The sequence below is a fragment of the Erithacus rubecula genome (assembly GCF_903797595.1).
Source record: "Erithacus rubecula genome assembly, chromosome: 6".
NCBI classification, from domain to species: domain Eukaryota; kingdom Metazoa; phylum Chordata; class Aves; order Passeriformes; family Muscicapidae; genus Erithacus; species Erithacus rubecula.
In genome coordinates, this window is record NC_136688.1 from 55,366,778 (window position 1) to 55,383,588 (window position 16,811).

A 16,811-nucleotide genomic window follows, 5' to 3' on the forward strand; every position below is an offset into this window, starting at 1 on the left:
TTGTACATGATCCCAGAATCTCTGGAACCTGCCCTGTGTATCCCTCCTTCTCTTGCTCTGTTTATTTAGAGGTGCATTCAAAGGGAAATTAAAAGATTTTTCATTGCTACAGAACATCCTCTAAAACCTGTAGCAATAAATAGTCCTTAATCTTGGAATTGCTATGGTCACTCCTGCCTAAAATTAATGCTTGGATTTTTATAGCCATTTCATTTGGGCTGCTTTTATTATACTGGAACTTTTAGTATATGAAAATATTCCAAGCTTATCATGAAAGCACTGTTACTTTGTCTAGTTCTAGGTGTTTACACAGTGACAAAAACCAGCAATCACTGAATTATCTGGACTTGACAGGTAATCTTAAAGGAAAGAACAACACTGGGATGCTGTTTCCTTCTTTTGATGTATGTGAACATGGCTATCTGCTTGATGGCAGGGAACAGAGGAAGGAACTTGAGAGATAATTCTCTCATTTAAAAGAAGGCATCCAAAACATTTACAACCAAAGAAAAATTACAATTGTTGTATTAGATTCCAAATTGTTCTGTCTACTTTCAGACAAATAATCTCTAAATACTTAGTGACTGCCAAATATGGGAGCATACCTGAATAAGAGTTCAAGTACAAAAGCAAGGAGTGTTATTTTATTATGCCAAGGAAGACAAAACATGAACAGTAGAAGTGGACAGCCCACGTGATGTAAGTCAGGAAGATAAACAACTCCCCCAAGAAATAAATTATTGAGCTAAAAAAAACAAAGCTCCCATTAATGCAGAACACATGAAACATCATAGCTAAGTAAACATTCACTTGCTGCACGAATCACAAAAAGCAGGTTCCAACAGTGAAACCCAAAACACATGATCTGATAAAATGCAGCTACCAGATACAAATGTACAGAAGAGCAGAGAGGAGATGCTGCTTCCTGAGTCCCTTCCCATGAGCTCTGCAGCTCTGATGAATGTGCTCCACATCCTGGGATGCAGCAACAGGCAGAGAATCCAACCCCCAGAATTCCCCCATCTAGCCCACAACTACAGTCCTCCTGCTTAGCACCATGATAAAAGCCTTTCCCTTAAGTATTTTTAAGAAACATTAAAAGTACAGAAAACTTTAATTATTGCCATTGGTGCTGATGGAGCTTTGAAGCCAATCACACAGTTAATACTGAGCATATGAAGTCTCTTACCTCCAATATTCTGGATAATTATTGTAGTTGCAACAAGGACCTATAAAAAATTGATTTCTTTAGAAAGGGTAAGGATAATTAAAATCATATGTCTATAGCAGGCATAAACCACATGTGTATTATCTTCAACACACCAGATGTAGCAGTGATAACTAGTCCTGAAAAGAAGGGAATCTTCTCTTTAGTGAGGAGTTTAACACATGGAAACCAGCACAATTTCAGATGAACATGGAAACAAAAATTATTCCTGAAAATATCACGTTTTTGTTCTGAAACAAAGCAATTGTAAGTATACTGTGAAGCCTGTTGTGCAGAAGAAAAGGTTTTTAAATCACTGAAAACATAAATGCATTCTAACTGATATCAGGTGAAGACAAATAAAAATTATCATTTATCTCTGAAAAGACAGCAGAGATTTGTACAAGCTCAAGTGTACTTCCTTACTCCTTAATATTTTGACTGTCAGGAATGCCATTGTTTTTTTAAACTTGTAAAACATAGACTTTTCCTTAGCACTTGTGATTATTCATACTGGACTGATATGAAAGCAAAAATGAACACAGATTATTAAAATACTTGTCTGAGTAAAAAAAAAAAATAATTTCCAATTAAAAAAACACCCTAAAAGTGGCTATAAAGTTTTTCCAATGTTTTCTTTTGAATTTAGCTCTAAAATACCATGATCATCAGCTTCAGTTTTCCTTCTCCCACTGCTTTTCTTGATATAGGACATTTGCTAAATGAGTGCTCCCATTAAGATAATTTGGAAAAAAATTAAGCTACAGTAATAATAAGAAGTACAAATTTGTTTTTTGAAAAAAATAATGTCAGATTTTAAATTAATTCAGTCAAAAACTCACCAAGGAAAGGAAGAAAAAAAATGATATCTTGGCATTTGCCACAGATGGAAACAACTAGTTCACACCTTTGGAAAGGGAGAATCAGCAATCTTCCAACAGCAGAAAATTTCCATTCTTACAAATCTCAGAAAAATAGATTTGAAAGGAAATCAGCAGGTTGAGTAATTGCTCTACTTCAAGAGTAGTTAACCAGTAGTTTATTCAAACTAAGCTGCCAGTTCAAGCAAGGTTCTACACTGGCCTGGCATCCCCTGTGTGTGAGGGAAAAGTAAGTACTGCTGCAGAGAAAAAAAGAAAAAAAGAAGTGAGAAGTATTCAGGGACAGATAAGAATTCAAAATGGTTGTGGTGAAGTAGAAAAGCCTAAAAATCAACAGGATCAGCTAAAAGCAAAACATTCAGGAAGGAGACCTCAAATACATGACTTAAAGAGTTACTGGATTGCAAAGAGAAAAGTCTGACAGAACACAATCAGAAGCAGCAAAGCCTGGTTGCAGGTGAGTTTTGAGAAAAGTGTATAAATATCAAAGATGCTTCAAGTGACAAAGGCAACTGTTCCTGAAAACAACAATTCACCAGGAAATCTTGGTGAACTTTGATTATTTTATCAAAAGAATAGCTTCCCAACACAGAAATAAAAGGCCAGATAATTTTCAGCATGGATTAAACTGGAAATTATGAAGCAGCATATTAAGAAGAATTAAAAAAAAAAAAAAGATGTTGACTATGATGTGAAGGTGTGAAATCTCCTTCACTTAAGCTTTTAAATAATAGATTAGACAAGCATCTGCCAAAAATGGTTTCTGTATGTTCAGTGCTGCTTCAGGGTAAAGGCAGAGTAAGTTACATTTTAGTTTCTTCTTAAGCGCTACATTTTTATGACTTTTTCACTTAATAGCTCATGGTTAATGTCTATAGAACAGCTCCTGTGAAAAATAACTATGTCATATACCTTGCTATTATCAAAGTTTATTATCTCTTGAGGTTGATCACTTCTTAATTTGATCAATAAATATTGATCCTCAGACTACACTCATCTGCTTATTAATGCTAATGGAAGCCTTACAAACACCTGATAGCTCAGATTTAATTCTCTGACATTTAGATATAAGAAAGCAATCTCTAGCCTGTTAAGTCAAACTAATGTTTAAAAATTTGCATTGTTTCAGTAAAGTATTTAAATTACACTTGTGTATGGTTAAAACCTGTTTCCAGTGAGGTGTAACTGGAACTCAGAGCACAGAATTCATAATTTTAATGTGCAGTATTCACAGGCAGTATTTCCTGTGCACCCACTGTTACTGAATAATGTCACCACTAGGAAAAAGATTCAGAACATATTACAGAAAATTAATAGCTAATATTTGGATTACTTTTATATCAGAAATGGCTAACTTTGATGGTGGTTTTGTTTGGCTGCTTTAGTTTGGTGGTATGGTTTTTTAGTGCTTTCTAACCATGAGATAGAACAAGTAAGAAATGTTCATGTGAAGAGCTCATTATACAAAAGGAAACAAAGAACATATATTTTATATACTCTTAGTTGTCCCTATTGTGGAAATGCCATGAAAAGCCACTCCTTATCTTAGATCCCTATTAAATGCTGAAATACCACCAGCAAATCCACCACTTACCTGTCTCTTAACACTTTTACAACAGAGGTAAGTAAGACTGTATCAAATCTGAACCCTGAGCCAAGCTGACAACAATGTCAGTGAGCAGGTTTGTACTAAAAGTGAACACTGACAGGAAAGCAGCACAAAATCCTGCATTTAAGGAGTGTAAATTTAACTGAAGTTTGGCTTCCACAGAGCAGACACACAAACTGAAACCAAGTGAAAAGCTTGAGCACACTGCAGTGTCAGTACTACACTTCTTATTTCATTTATGTCTCTTTACTATGCAAAGAACAGTTGCACATGAGAAGCATGAGACCAAGAAGAAAAATAGAGGTAAAAATGAATACTCACCCTTCCAGTAGATCCAAATGCAAATAGGCCAAGGTCTTCATAAGAAGTGACAGCTGTTGGTATGGGAAAAAAAGAAAAGAGCTAAAATATCTCTAACTTGAAAATCTTACAAGCTCTATTTTTCTTGAAAGCCATTTTTTCCCATATTAAATTAATAAAATTCAGAATTAAAATAATATTTCATACTATTTTTTTCTTACAAAATAGTTTTTATATACACCTGTACTCCTGCTACAAAATACAGCTCTATGCTCAAACTTTCAGACTCTTCAGAAACTCAATGTATTTGCACTTGCAATAATTAAAATATAATAGTAGTACATTAATGGCAAATTGCCTTCTCCCTAAGATTTTCTATGTGGGTAAAGAATTATTAAATTAGCATCAGCAATTAGATATATTAGATATTTCCATATTTTGTTTACTAAACCAGAAGGTTTTTTAAATTAGATGACAACAGAGGATATATTTTCATCTTCCTACAAATATAAACACTACTATCTTTCCAGCTTTTAAGAACTAGGCCCTATCTATTTTCAAGAGAGCTGAAGGCAAACACCTTCTTTGGTTGAAATCTATTATTAAAAAAACCTAAAAGAAAACCCAAAGCCAAACAAAATTCCTGCCCTTACCTGCACCCAACTTACATAATTACATTAAACAGCCTGTGGTTTCCTGTATAATTTTGCTGGGTTTTAGCTGAAGCTCACTTCTATTATTGCTGGTAACCCAAAACAATCCTTTCTCAGAAAGAACTCATATTAAAACCTTTCATTGTAACTCTGTATTTTGTTATTAGAAACTCAAGCAGTATCAAAAACATGAAAGTTTTCTGAGAAACACCACTCACTTTCTTGGGATATAATGAAACAGCTGTGAATGGCTCAGAGTGTAAAATTAATCTCAAACCCACAAAATTCTGTTGTCAGGACACTTTGGTTTCTCCTCCTTGGTTCTGTTTAGTGCAACACTGCTCCTGCTCCTGTCACATCTCAACTGAGGGCCCAGCTTTGCAAGCTGAGCTTTCCACACCTGAGTGAAGCCCCATTCACTGAAGGAAATGCCACAGGACAGGGGGACACAGGCACCTCACAGACATCAGATGACACAGGCTTGCCCAAGCTTAGGTGGTTTTATTTTATTGAAGTTCTGCAATCCATCAGATCAGTACTCCAGAGGACAAAGAACAAAACAAAAACAAAACCAAACCAAACCAAACTTCCTAAATTTTCTCATTTTCTCAAGGGTAATGTTTCCCATTCTGTTCTACTACAGACACCAACATACTATGACAATATAAATGAAATAACAAAATGAAATGAGCCAGAGTCAGTGCTCAGCATTAAACCTGGATTATCTCTAACAGATATAATTAAACAGAAAATATGTCTTACTAGATTTTACCCTGTGTTTTTCCTAATTTCAGTTTTTTAAGTAGCTGATCACAAGGAAAAAAAAAAAAAAAAGCATTTTAGTTAGTCATCCTCATTACCATTAAAAAAATCAGTAAAATAATAAACATATTTAAGAGCAAGTTGTTTTTACCACATAGTAATAAATACACAGCACATAGGTATGAGGAGTTATCAGCAAAGAGAAAAAATTTTCTTACAATTCCAAAAGAACAACATGAAGTCTTATTTTCTGTAGTAACTGTTTCTGTGAACACTGGGAAGCCCTATTACTTGATCACATCACTTTTGTAGTTTCAAGAATACATGGAACAAAATATTTAGTGCAATTAATAGAAAGATAAATAAATTCTGCCTGAATAGTTTAATTTTTTATCACTATTGACACTCCATGGAAATGATCATTTTAAATGTAAAGGGCCAAGTATAGACCAGCAATATTTATGACTAACTCCAAAAATGAAAAGAAAAAAGCAGCCACAAAACTTCAAAGTGCATCCCACTTAAATTCCCAATTCCTCTGCTTTACAGAGTAAGCTTGGCCTTTATCAGCCCAAAACAACACAGGTCATACTGAATTACCACCAGGACAAACACTGACTAAACTAATCTCAACTCAACACTTGACTCTTAGAATATTTTTTTTGCTAAGCCTTTTGGTCTACACAAATCACTTGATTTTGTCAAAGTCCACACCAACATAACTGAAGACACTTCTTTATTTTTGAACTGCAGCTACAATGTCTGTGCTTAATAAATCCTGGCCTGTTTAAAATGGAATTAGTATTAGTGCTTTCTTTTCAGAAGGTGTTTTATAGATCATCTCTTTCCTAAATAATAATTTACAAATACTTTCAACAGTTTCTCTTCACCACCTTTTAATTTTTTCCAGCTTGTTCTTAATATAAAAATACTAAAATTTCCTTCCAATTTTTTCCCATGGATGAAGTTTAATATCGTAACACTGCTTACAAATTAATATAGAATTTTTTAAAGAAAAAGTTTAATCACCTATTTTGGAATCAAACATGGGCAGAGATTTTACTCTGTCAAGGCACAACAGTTTGTATTTCCTAGTTTATAAAGACAGTGTTCAAGGAAAAACTTGGAATACTACCTAACATTTAATTACTTCAATAGCTGATGGAAATTATAGGAAATATAATCTCAAATCTTATTTTAAAAAATCAAAACACGAAAGGTCATAAATCCAGCAAACTTATCCAAACATAGTTCTCTTGCAAGTTCTACCTGCCAGCATTAGGTGATAACTAATTGTTAAGTTTCAGACAGGAGAAATTCTTCCTCCTGACACTTCAGCTGTATGCATTTCAAAATGTTTTCCTGGGGTGGACTGTTGCCTTTGGACAAGAACTGAAGAGTTAAACCCTTCCTGCATATCAGGCCTCTGAGTTCAGAACATCCAAACTCTTCTTACTTCAACAGACTTAAATCCTTAGTTCTCCCCCTCATCAAAACTCTTTTGCAAGACTCTAATATTTTTTTACTAGACAACAGCTTAATATCACTTAATGCCCATGAAATCCAGAACTTTTCAACCTGAAGTAAGAAGTTAAAAAGGTCATCAAAATTACCACAAGCCTCCTTTTTTTTTTTTTTTCTTGCTTCTCATGTACCTCTCTAGCTATGTGTTTCAGGTTCTGATTCCTTTCTCAGAAGCAGCACTCCAAAAGGAGAAAAAAATCACCAAAGACTTAATCCCAAATCATCAAACAGCCAAAAATACCAACCATAAAAGTAACCCTACCTCTGAGGGGTGTTTTTTAAGAATGTATGAAAATGATCATTCAGCAGGTGGGGACAGGAGCAGCAGATCTAAGAAGAATCAGGAAGCAATCATCTGAGAGACCAAAGGCAGCTAAAGAAAACAAAGCCAAGGAGGAAAGAAGCAAAAGCTTTCTCCCACCACCTTTGAAAAGAGAGGAAAACAGATGAGAGGGAAACAATAAGCAGGGAGATTTCCTGCTGTAACATGATCTTTGTGTAAGAGAAGTCAAGGAAGGACTCATTGTTTCAGCAGCAATTAAAAGATGCAGGAATTAAAACATGAGCAGATTTGACTGCAGTATTAGAATGCACTGTTTGAAGTGTCCCACAGCAGTGCAGTTTGCAAATACTGCAACATGACTTCTCATTCAGCATTAAAAATGCTCTATAAGCTGCACAAGAATAATGATAATCCAATATGATTGAAAAACCTGAAAGGTATCCATTTCAAACCATGGATAAAAATACATGTAGTGCTCCTAGGAGAATGAATGAAAGGCTGCTGTGCTCTGAAGCATTCACTGAAAGCAAAAGCACACACTGAAGTAGTGAGGTTCAGGCAGCACCAAAATAATTTTGCTGCAGAAATACAGGATCTCTCTGGAAAGAGAGGCATTTAGGAAAAAAAAAAAAACAACTAAAATTTAGAAACCAGTCAGCTTGGCATTGGCGTTGCATAAAAAGACTCAGAATTATGTTTTTAAATGGCAGATATTGTTAAAAACGTTCAATATTTCAAGGTCAGTCAATCAGACACCAGTGTTAAGACACTGTTAACTGCAATCTCCATACTGGGTCATGTCTCTGTGATAAAACTGATGAAATATTTCAGAGCTACTGTTAGACAAATCCTTTTCACTTACCAGTCTGAGTGCACATACTGAGCAGAAGAAACACAGAGTAAGAAGCAAGGCTGGCAACAATCAGCAGCAAGATACTAGAAACCACAAAATATTCACAATTAAGCACTTTTACAGAACAATGCATTTTAGAGCTTTAAGAATGCTACTCTTGCAAGAACTAAACTATAAGATTTCCTCATTTTATGGCTTGTCTCTGCTGACTGTGGTTCACGTGGTCTCTGATCTTCCCAATACTTGCCAAGTTGACCTGGTGTACAGATTACAGACTGGTCATAGCCATGGGAGCTTGTGTGTGCACATGTTTACAAACACACATCCTCCAGTGAAGTGGAACCAATGCTTAGGAAATTCCAAGTCACAAAGTCACAATTCCAGTGACTTTGGCCCCATTACCCATAGTTAGCATTTGCAACAAGCAGAAGTGCAAACAAAAGCAGAAGTTGATTCACGGTTTTCAGCCACATATCCATCCCATTCCATAAGGCCCATTCCTGGAACTAAAGGAGATCAGAGTTTTGAAAGGAAAATGTCAATCTCTCAGGAGTAATGGCCAAGAAATTGCCACCCTGTGGCAATTTAATGCAATGTCTGGGTAGGATTTATGTTAGGCCAGATCTGAATGACTAAATCAAAAAGGGGAAGATATTAACAATTCTGAAAGGCACAAGCTATTTATTCCTTCCTCAGATTTGCACAGGATTCTCAGTAATCAAGTTTTGTTCAATTTAAACCTGCAAGACGAGTTTAAAAATTAGTATATGTATAAACTGAAAACTTACCTAAAGCCCATGATCCCTGTGTTGGCCATGGCATAGGATAAGCCAAGTATCCCACTGCCCATGATTGCATTCATTAAGTTAAACACTGAGAAAGCAAAGGAAGAACCACGACTTGAAGAACTCTGTGAAAAGGACAGGGGGAAAAAAAAAAGTACAATTAGCAGAAGAGGTGTTTTGATCTTTCCTAAAATGACATTCGAAGCGGGGACAACAGTCAATTTTTCCTTCTTCAATTGAAAACCTCCATTCTCATTCTAAACGGACGCAAATCCTTGCGCACACGCGATGCGGCCCCGCAAGCACCGCAAGCCGCCCACAAGCTCCGAGCCCAGCAGAGCTGAGCGCAAAACGAGCACAGCGAGACCCACGGCTCGGAGCGGGCTCTCCCTGCTCCGCAGGGGCCAGGGCACATGGCAGCGCTCCAGGCGCCCAGCAAGAGGGGAATCGAAGGGATCAGGAGCAGCGTGGGGCCGTCTCATCCTGCCCCGCCAGGTGAGCACCCTCTCCCCGGCGCTGTCCCCCCCGAGCCGCCCCGCACGGCCCCGTCCTCTGAACCCGCGCTGCCCTCAGCACCCAGCGCAGCCCCCTCAGGGCGCTCCCTCCCACCGCCCCTCGCACGCACGCTGCCCGGCGGCGGCGGCAGCAGCGGGGCGGTCTCCCCATCCTCCTCCTCCTCCTCGCCGTCCTCATCCCGCCGCTCGCGGGTAGAGAGGTACCAGCCGCGGGCGGGCAGGGGCCGGACCCGCTCGGACCCCCAGGGCGGCGCCGCCGCCATCGCCCCCCGCGCCCGCCGAGCGCCTCTGAGGGGAGCGTCGGGGGCGGAGCCAACGGGGGCGTGGTCAAAATTGGGGCGTGGCAGCCACGGAGGGGCGGGGCCGTTGCGCCCCGTTCCCGCCCCGCAGAGGGGACAGAGAGGGGCGGGGCTCTGTGGGCGTGGTCACTGCGCCGGCCCCGCCCACCCCGGCGCAGCGGCGATGACGCGCGCGCGCGGCGCGCGGGGCCCGGCATGAGGTGAGGGCGGGGGCGGGGGGGGGGGCTGAGCGGGGGGAGAATTCCCTGAGGGGAGAGCGGGATAAATGGGATAAACAGGATAAACGGGGATCCTGTGGGGAGGGACATGACGGTGTCTCTTCATAGGCGCCTTGGGAAGGTGGCGGCAGTGACCCCCAGCCAGATCCAGCGTTGCGGGCGGCTTCATCTCGTGGGTTTAATCCAGAGAAGCGACAGGATGGGAGGACACGGCCCCAAGCTGCGCTAGGGGAGACGTAGTTCGGACATTAGCAAGAATTTATTCGCAGAAGGGGTAATCAGACCCTGGAACGATGTCCAGCACAGTGGCGGAGTCCCTGTCCCGGCGGTGTTTAAGGAGCGATTGTGCGAGGCGCCCGTGCCGTGCTGCTGCTGCTGCTGCTCCGTCACTCCGTCACCCCTGAAGTCTCTTCCAGCCCTTCCCATCCTCTCACTCTGAGAACCCCCGTTCCCACCGCAGGACAATGCCCCAGGGAAAGCACGGGGGTGCTGAGGCCTCTGGAGGAGGATTTTTCCTGTGGTGCAGACGTGAGGAATGCAGTGTGTCTGAAGGAGGTGTGCTCTGCCAGGACCCTGGCTTAGGGCAGTGGGAGGTGTGGAGTCCAGCGAGGAGCTGGGATTTGATGGGAAAAGGAGCAGCTTTGGCAGAGCTTTGGGCTCAGCAGGTTTGTGAAGGAGAGAGCACACAGCCTGTTGTTACCCTGGAGAGGGGCAGGGCTGGGAACAATTTCCTTGCAGAGCCTCTCTCTCAAAACAAGCCTTTAAAAAAGGAGGAATGCCAGCCTCCAGCCCCACCTAAAGCGTTGGTTCCTGCCTTGGAGCAGCCGGTGCCAAGGCAGAAAATTGGCCCTTTTGGTCTGTCTGTAGTGGTGGAAACCATTTAGAGAAGCGTAGAGCCACTTTGTAAAGTTCCCATCCCGGGGCTTAGTGACAGGAACAGACACTGCTGATGCTGCTCTGAACCTTATGGGGACATTTCATTTAATTAATGACCTTTCTGGCATGCACCTCATGGATCAAGGATCTTACAGAGCATGGAACCCCTTACTGGGGCATGAGAGGCTGAAATCATCAGAGAGATCATGACCACTGTTGCTAATAACTGTTTTCTAGCAACCACTGCTTGGTAATGAATTTTACCAGACACGGGAGGGATCCAACAGGAGCAGGATCAAGACAGTAGAAATCTTTCCATTTGGCTTACTGAGATTAATATCACATTTATTAGAACAAAGAGAGGTCATTGTTTTTTGGCAGGAGGGGATTATCCCGCCGCTTGAAGTCAGTTAACGTTTGAGTCTAAAAGTACATTTGCAAAATAACAGAAATTTGCAGCATATATTTCATAATAAAGAGCTTTACTAAACTATTGTGGATTGTTTGGTACAGATGGAAATTCTGGTTTAAGAGAACAGCAAATCCATGTGATTTGCAGCCTTTTAAATGGAATGATTACATAATGTCTATAAAATGAATAATTCCTCTTCTAGGACTTTGTGGAGATTGGGATACTGTGCCAGACTACTGAAAACTAATCATTTTAGGACAGCTGCATCAAATACATCATTTCCAGCAGTTTGGATGCTATTAGCACAACATTCTGGCAGAATACCTGGGCTCTTTGTAGTAGTTAAAAAAAATACTTTCTTCACAATGCCCGAAACCGTGGAGGATAAAACTAATCCAGAACTGTATTTGCCACATCCTGGAGTGCGTGGGATGACACTGCTCGACAGAGAGGCTTTCAAAAGGACAGTGGTTGTTCCAGCTCTTAAAGTCAAGAAGGAAATTGTGCACAATGTGCTGAAGTCCCTAAAACAATCAGTACTGCAGCGTCCCGGCCTCAAGCGGGTGGTGGAGGACCCAGAGGATGAGGACAGCAGATTTGTTATCCTGGATCCCCATAAAGTCCCAGAATTCTCATTGGGAGAGTCAGAGCAGCAGGTCCTGAAGCAGCTCAGTGTCCATCCCGAGGTGTCCAAGTACCACCTGGAGCTGACCTATGAGAATTTCAAGTTGGAGGAGATCCTGCGAGCCGTCCTTCCTGAGGGACAGGAGGTCACCTCTGGATTCAGCCGTGTTGGCCACATTGCTCATTTGAATCTCAGGGATCACCAGCTGCCCTACAGACACTTGATTGGTAGGTGAAACTGCTCCTCCCAGGAAGGTGTTGGTGGCATTTGGGTGTTGTTTAAAAGTTACTGTACTGAGGGGCACAGTTCTCTGCTCTCACAGTGAGGTGCTGTCACTGCACTGAGCCCTGGGCCAGGGTGAAGTCTGTGCCAGCTGCAGCCCTGAGTCATGAGAGGGAGGTTGTTCCAACACACTTTTGTTAATTTAGCTGTAAACAACAGGTTTGCTGTGGCTGTTGTTGAATATTAAAAGGTCTCTTAACCATAATTACCTCTCACCTTCTCTTTCAGGCCAGGTTATAATGGACAAGAATCCAGGAGTCACCTGTGTAGTGAATAAAACCAATATTATTGACAGCACATACAGGAATTTTGAGATGGAAGTGCTTGCTGGAGAGAACAACCTGGTAACCAAGGTACAGGCCTTTCCCCCCTGGTGTTTTAAATTTAATGTGCTAAAACCCAAAGGCATCTTCTGGAGAGATGTGATGCAGGGGTGCTGCTGAGGCCATTCCTTTGCACAGTGCCCTTCCTGACACCTGTCTGAGCCTGAGGATTGGCTTTCCTTCTGCATTCCTTTGTCCTGCTCTGTCAAGGGCAAACTCAGCCATAGGGATCAGGAAGGCATGTATTCTTCCAAGTTCACAGCCTAAATTTAATGATGTGGATTTGATCTAAGACAATCCAGTTTCCTAATTTCACCAAGCCTTGTACAGTGGCTGGTACAGAAATTTTAATCCCACTAACTTCGCAACTTAGGCAACATGTGCCTTTGCCTTTTTCCTGTCCTGTCAGCAGCAAGACAAACCTCCTGTCTCCTCTGCTCTGACATTTATCAGGTGTATTCACTGTGTAACTGCCAAGTGTTCTTCACATAGGGTCTCTTGTCTGTAGCTGGAAACTTGGCCACTGCTTCCACAAAAATATTTTCTCTTATCTGTTAGCAGCTTTATACTTTCAAAGGAGAAAACATGAGATTACCAAAAAAGAAGGTTGAATAGCTTGGTGGAACATCCTGTTCATGCAGAGAGAAGGCTGTTGGATTGCCAAGGCAGCAGTGACAATTAAATTTTATGCAGAGGGTGTCACCACACACCTGGCACACCATGGAGGTGCATCAAGCAGTGCAGGGACACTTCAGGGTGTTCCTTGCTGGCAAAGCAAGCTATGTGGTGATCTGGATCCCAAATTACTGTACCTTGGAATCAGACAATTCCACATGCTGGTTCAAAGAGAGTATTAACTTGCATCCCGTTCTCATCTGAATAAATACTGTTCCTTTTCAGGTCTGTTCTTAAGATAGTGGTCATCCCAAAGCTTGGGTTTGGATCAGTTTCCAGACTCTGTCACCTTGGGAGATGAAATACAGTATTTTTCAAGCTGCAGAACTGGCTCCCAGTGGCTTTGAATTTGGCTGACGGTTCCTGTTCTTGGGCCTATCATTCTCAGACACTTATTTACTGTGTGCACTCCACAAAGGAGGGCTTGAGGCATCCTTCCAAGGTCTGCTTTCAATAAAGGAATTGTCAGCCAGCCACAAAGCTCTTGAAAACCCTCAGGTTTTTTTAGGGTCATTTTAAGTTGCTGCTTTATTTCCACCTGGTGATTGAGAGCTGCATAAAGCCAGCCATGGGGATTGACACTGGGGACATGGCTGCTTCTGATGAGTTGACTGTTGATTTAAGATCTGTTTATTTGATTGCTTAGTGCATCTGTTTAAGATTCACGTGTGCTACCAGTGGGACAATGCCAATGTACACGTTACCTTTCTATAAGGCACCTTGGTTTTTAATTTCCCTAATTAGTGATAATGCTTAAATCTGCCTGGCATTTGAACACAGAGGCTTAAGCCAATGTTTTGGACTTGCAGGTCAAAGAAAATAACATTTGCTATGAACTGGACTTTTCCAAAGTGTACTGGAACCCGCGGCTGTGCACGGAGCACGGCCGCATCGTGGAGCTGCTCAGGGCTGGCGATGTTCTCTTCGACGTCTTCGCCGGGGTCGGGCCTTTCTCCATCCCAGCAGCCAAGAGGAAGTGCAGAGTGTTTGCCAATGACCTCAACCCCGAGTCCTACAGCTGGCTGCTGCACAACTGCAAGCTCAACAAAGTGGACAGCAGGGTCAAGGCGTTCAACATGGACGGCAGGGCCTTCCTGCGGGGGCCGGTGAGGGAGGAGCTCAGCAGAGAGCTCCCGCTCCTCAAGGAGGAGCAGAAAACCAATTTCCACATAGTGATGAATTTGCCAGCTCTGGCTCTGGAGTTCCTGGATGTTTTCAGGCATCTCTTGGTCGGGGAGCCCTGCAGCCCTGCTGCCCTTCCCACTGTGCACTGCTATGGCTTCTCCAAACACAGCAACCCAGGCAGGGACATTCAGGAGCGAGCGGAAGCTGCGCTGGGAACCTCCTTGGCTGGGCGCTGCTCCACTTTCCAGGTCAGGAACGTGGCTCCCAACAAGGAGATGCTGTGCCTCAGCTTCCAGATCCCAGCAGATGTCCTGTACAAGAGGCCCTGCCCTGATGGAGGTAAGGAGCAAACCTCCCATGTGGGATTTGAGGCTGCACCTTGTGGTGCCTCGGGCTGGTCCCACCTGCTCAGCCCTGGGCCATGCAGTGTGTGACAGGGTGTGGGTGTGGCACTGAGCCCCAGGTGGCAGCAGGACCGAGCCCCTGCACGTGTGCAGCAGCTGCAGGGCTTCCTTGCTTTGGTAACAGCAGCCTGCTCCTCTGATCCCAGCATGAGCCTCCCCAGAAAAATGGTGGACTGGACAGGATCACCCCACAGGCCATAAACCAGACCTTTATGCCTCAGGTTGTGCACTGGGGGAGGATGGGGACTCAGTGATCCTTGTGGGCCCTTCCAGTGCAGGATATTCAGTGGCTCTGTGATCTAATGCCAAGCACACCTCTCTGTTAGCTCAGCCCTTCAGAACTGGAGCTGTGGTTTTGCCCAGATCAGTGCACAACCAAGGGACTGCTCCCAGCTCTGACCTTCTCCTTGTGCTCAGACTCTGTAGGTCTGGAGTCACCACAGCAGCAGAATCAAGTTCTGTACCTGATTCAGTTTGAGACATTGATACCCTTAGAGATCTTTAGTGCTGAATTTGGTTGTTTTGTGGTTTATTTTTGTTGTTTGTTTATAATTGTTCCTTTGTTCTTAAAGTACTTCTAGAAACTGGTTGGTTTCAATGATCTTGGGCTTTGCCCTACATGTCAGAGGGAGCAGAGGGAGGCTCTCAGTCTGCAGTTACATGAACTGGAGGAAAGGAGGTTTTTAAAGCATTAATGCCATGAAACTTATTTTTATGCTGTTGTTGGTAGCACTGAAATGTAGGTCAAAATGTAGCTGCACACAGGTTTTTTGAAAGTCGTTTTTGGTGTTCAGTAAAGACCCCCCATTATTGCTCTAAGAGTTTTCATTTGTGACTGTTAATTCTGATTTTCTTCCTGTTAAATCCTTTAACAGAGTTCCCTCTTCCAGAGCTTGTGGTTAGGTCAGTCTGTTTACTGTACATTAAATAACTTACTTTTTCTAACCTTTTCCAGCCAAACCAGCCTCGAAACGTCTGTGTACCAGCCAAGATTCTTCAGAAGAGAAGGTACTGAGTTAAAGACCAGAGCTGTGGTGACTGCCTTAGTTTGTGTGAAGGGTATTTGGGGTGTCTGTGCTTTACCCCTTGGAGCAGACCTGTGTTCCCATTGAGTTTCCTTTGGGAGCCTTGCTTCCTGCTCTCACCTCTTCTTCTCATTGTGGGATCCATTGAAATTGTCGTTACTACAAAAAATTAAAACTTTATTGTTTTATAACCAATGTGTTTTGGTACTTCCTGCTCTCTGTTGTTTCATGCCCTGGGCTAACTCACTGGCAGGGCCCAGGGTAGTTTTGTGCTGTAGCATTTTGATAATGTGCAAGTTGTGGGGAGAACAGATTTTTATGTCTTGTCAGGTCTAGTAAGGGTACTTATATAACCCCTGCCCTGGATTCTCCCTGACAGATGTTTTGGTTTCAGAATATTGGATTATGGTTAGCAGATGCACAAACAGCTCTTGGGTAAGCAAGGTAACATTTCAAAAGCTTAACCTGAGTTACCAAAAGGGCCAAAGAGCCAAATATCCTGAGGTTTTGAGTAAAAAATGCTTTTTAATACCAAGATTTAGTTAGGGATTAGTTGACTCCTAACTTTGTGTTTGCCCACGGTTAGAGCCAGAAAGACTTTAATGTTTTTTGCACATTTGCAGATGAAGTTCATGCTTGCATTGCAGTTCCAGGCTGAAACCAGCACCTGAAAAACAGTTCTGTCCTCCTGAAACCGTGTCCTCCCGTGGCTTTTGAGCCTCTGCCCTCTCCCAGCTCTTCCCACCTCTGCCTGCTCCCCTGCTGCAGTCCCTGGATGATCTTTCTGGCTGGCTGCTCATATTCTGCAGGGATTTGAGAAGCCTCTGCCTTTGATTTCCTTTTCTTACCCATCCAAACTATTGTTGGGCAATGTCAACCACAAATAGTTTATTTGGCCAGAGAACTCGGCTCGCCCTCCCAATTTCAGATATTTTCCTTCAGCCCAAGCTCTGAGCTCACACCCAGCAACCAGATGTCTGTCACCCTCCTGGCCCTGCTGCTGTGGCTCCAGCCCTGAGCCTGCAGCCTGCTGCATTTTTGGTTCTCACCCAAACACCACCAAGGGCCATGGATTTGTTTTGCTCATGGCTCTGTGTGATGGCCTTTCCTTCCCTTGGCTGCACAGCCGGTGTTTGGAGCGAGCCTGGTTCCTGCAGGATCAGGTTTATCAACCC

The 16,811-nt window shown here is 42.6% G+C and overlaps 2 protein-coding genes across 4 annotated transcripts in view; one reads left to right on the plus strand and one right to left on the minus strand.

Annotated features, from left to right (window-relative positions):
* Window positions 1-9,676, minus strand: part of SLC38A6 (solute carrier family 38 member 6) — a 37,398-nt gene extending 27,722 nt beyond the window's left edge. For both annotated transcript variants that reach the window (XM_079309331.1, XM_079309330.1), the window contains exons 1-5: window positions 9,483-9,676; window positions 8,861-8,982; window positions 8,082-8,155; window positions 4,019-4,071; window positions 1,190-1,229 (exon numbers count right to left, since the gene is read on the minus strand). In XM_079309331.1, coding sequence (XP_079165457.1) covers window positions 1,190-1,229; window positions 4,019-4,071; window positions 8,082-8,155; window positions 8,861-8,982; window positions 9,483-9,635 — 442 coding nt within the window. In that variant the 5' untranslated portion in view covers window positions 9,636-9,676. The remainder of the gene's footprint in view (window positions 1-1,189; window positions 1,230-4,018; window positions 4,072-8,081; window positions 8,156-8,860; window positions 8,983-9,482) is intronic.
* A 104-nt stretch (window positions 9,677-9,780) lies between these two features.
* Window positions 9,781-15,831, plus strand: TRMT5 (tRNA methyltransferase 5). 2 transcript variants are annotated; one of them, XM_079309323.1, is made up of 5 exons: window positions 9,781-9,871; window positions 11,380-12,029; window positions 12,313-12,437; window positions 13,892-14,591; window positions 14,635-15,831. In XM_079309323.1, exons 1-5 carry the CDS (start codon window positions 9,867-9,869, stop codon window positions 14,661-14,663), a joined length of 1,509 nt encoding a protein of 502 aa, XP_079165449.1. In that variant the 5' UTR covers window positions 9,781-9,866; the 3' UTR covers window positions 14,664-15,831. The 2 variants fall into 2 exon arrangements, with proteins under 2 accessions (XP_079165449.1, XP_079165450.1); XM_079309324.1 differs by having other exon boundaries at window positions 13,892-14,546; window positions 15,567-15,831.
* Window positions 15,832-16,811: the final 980 nt, after the last annotated feature.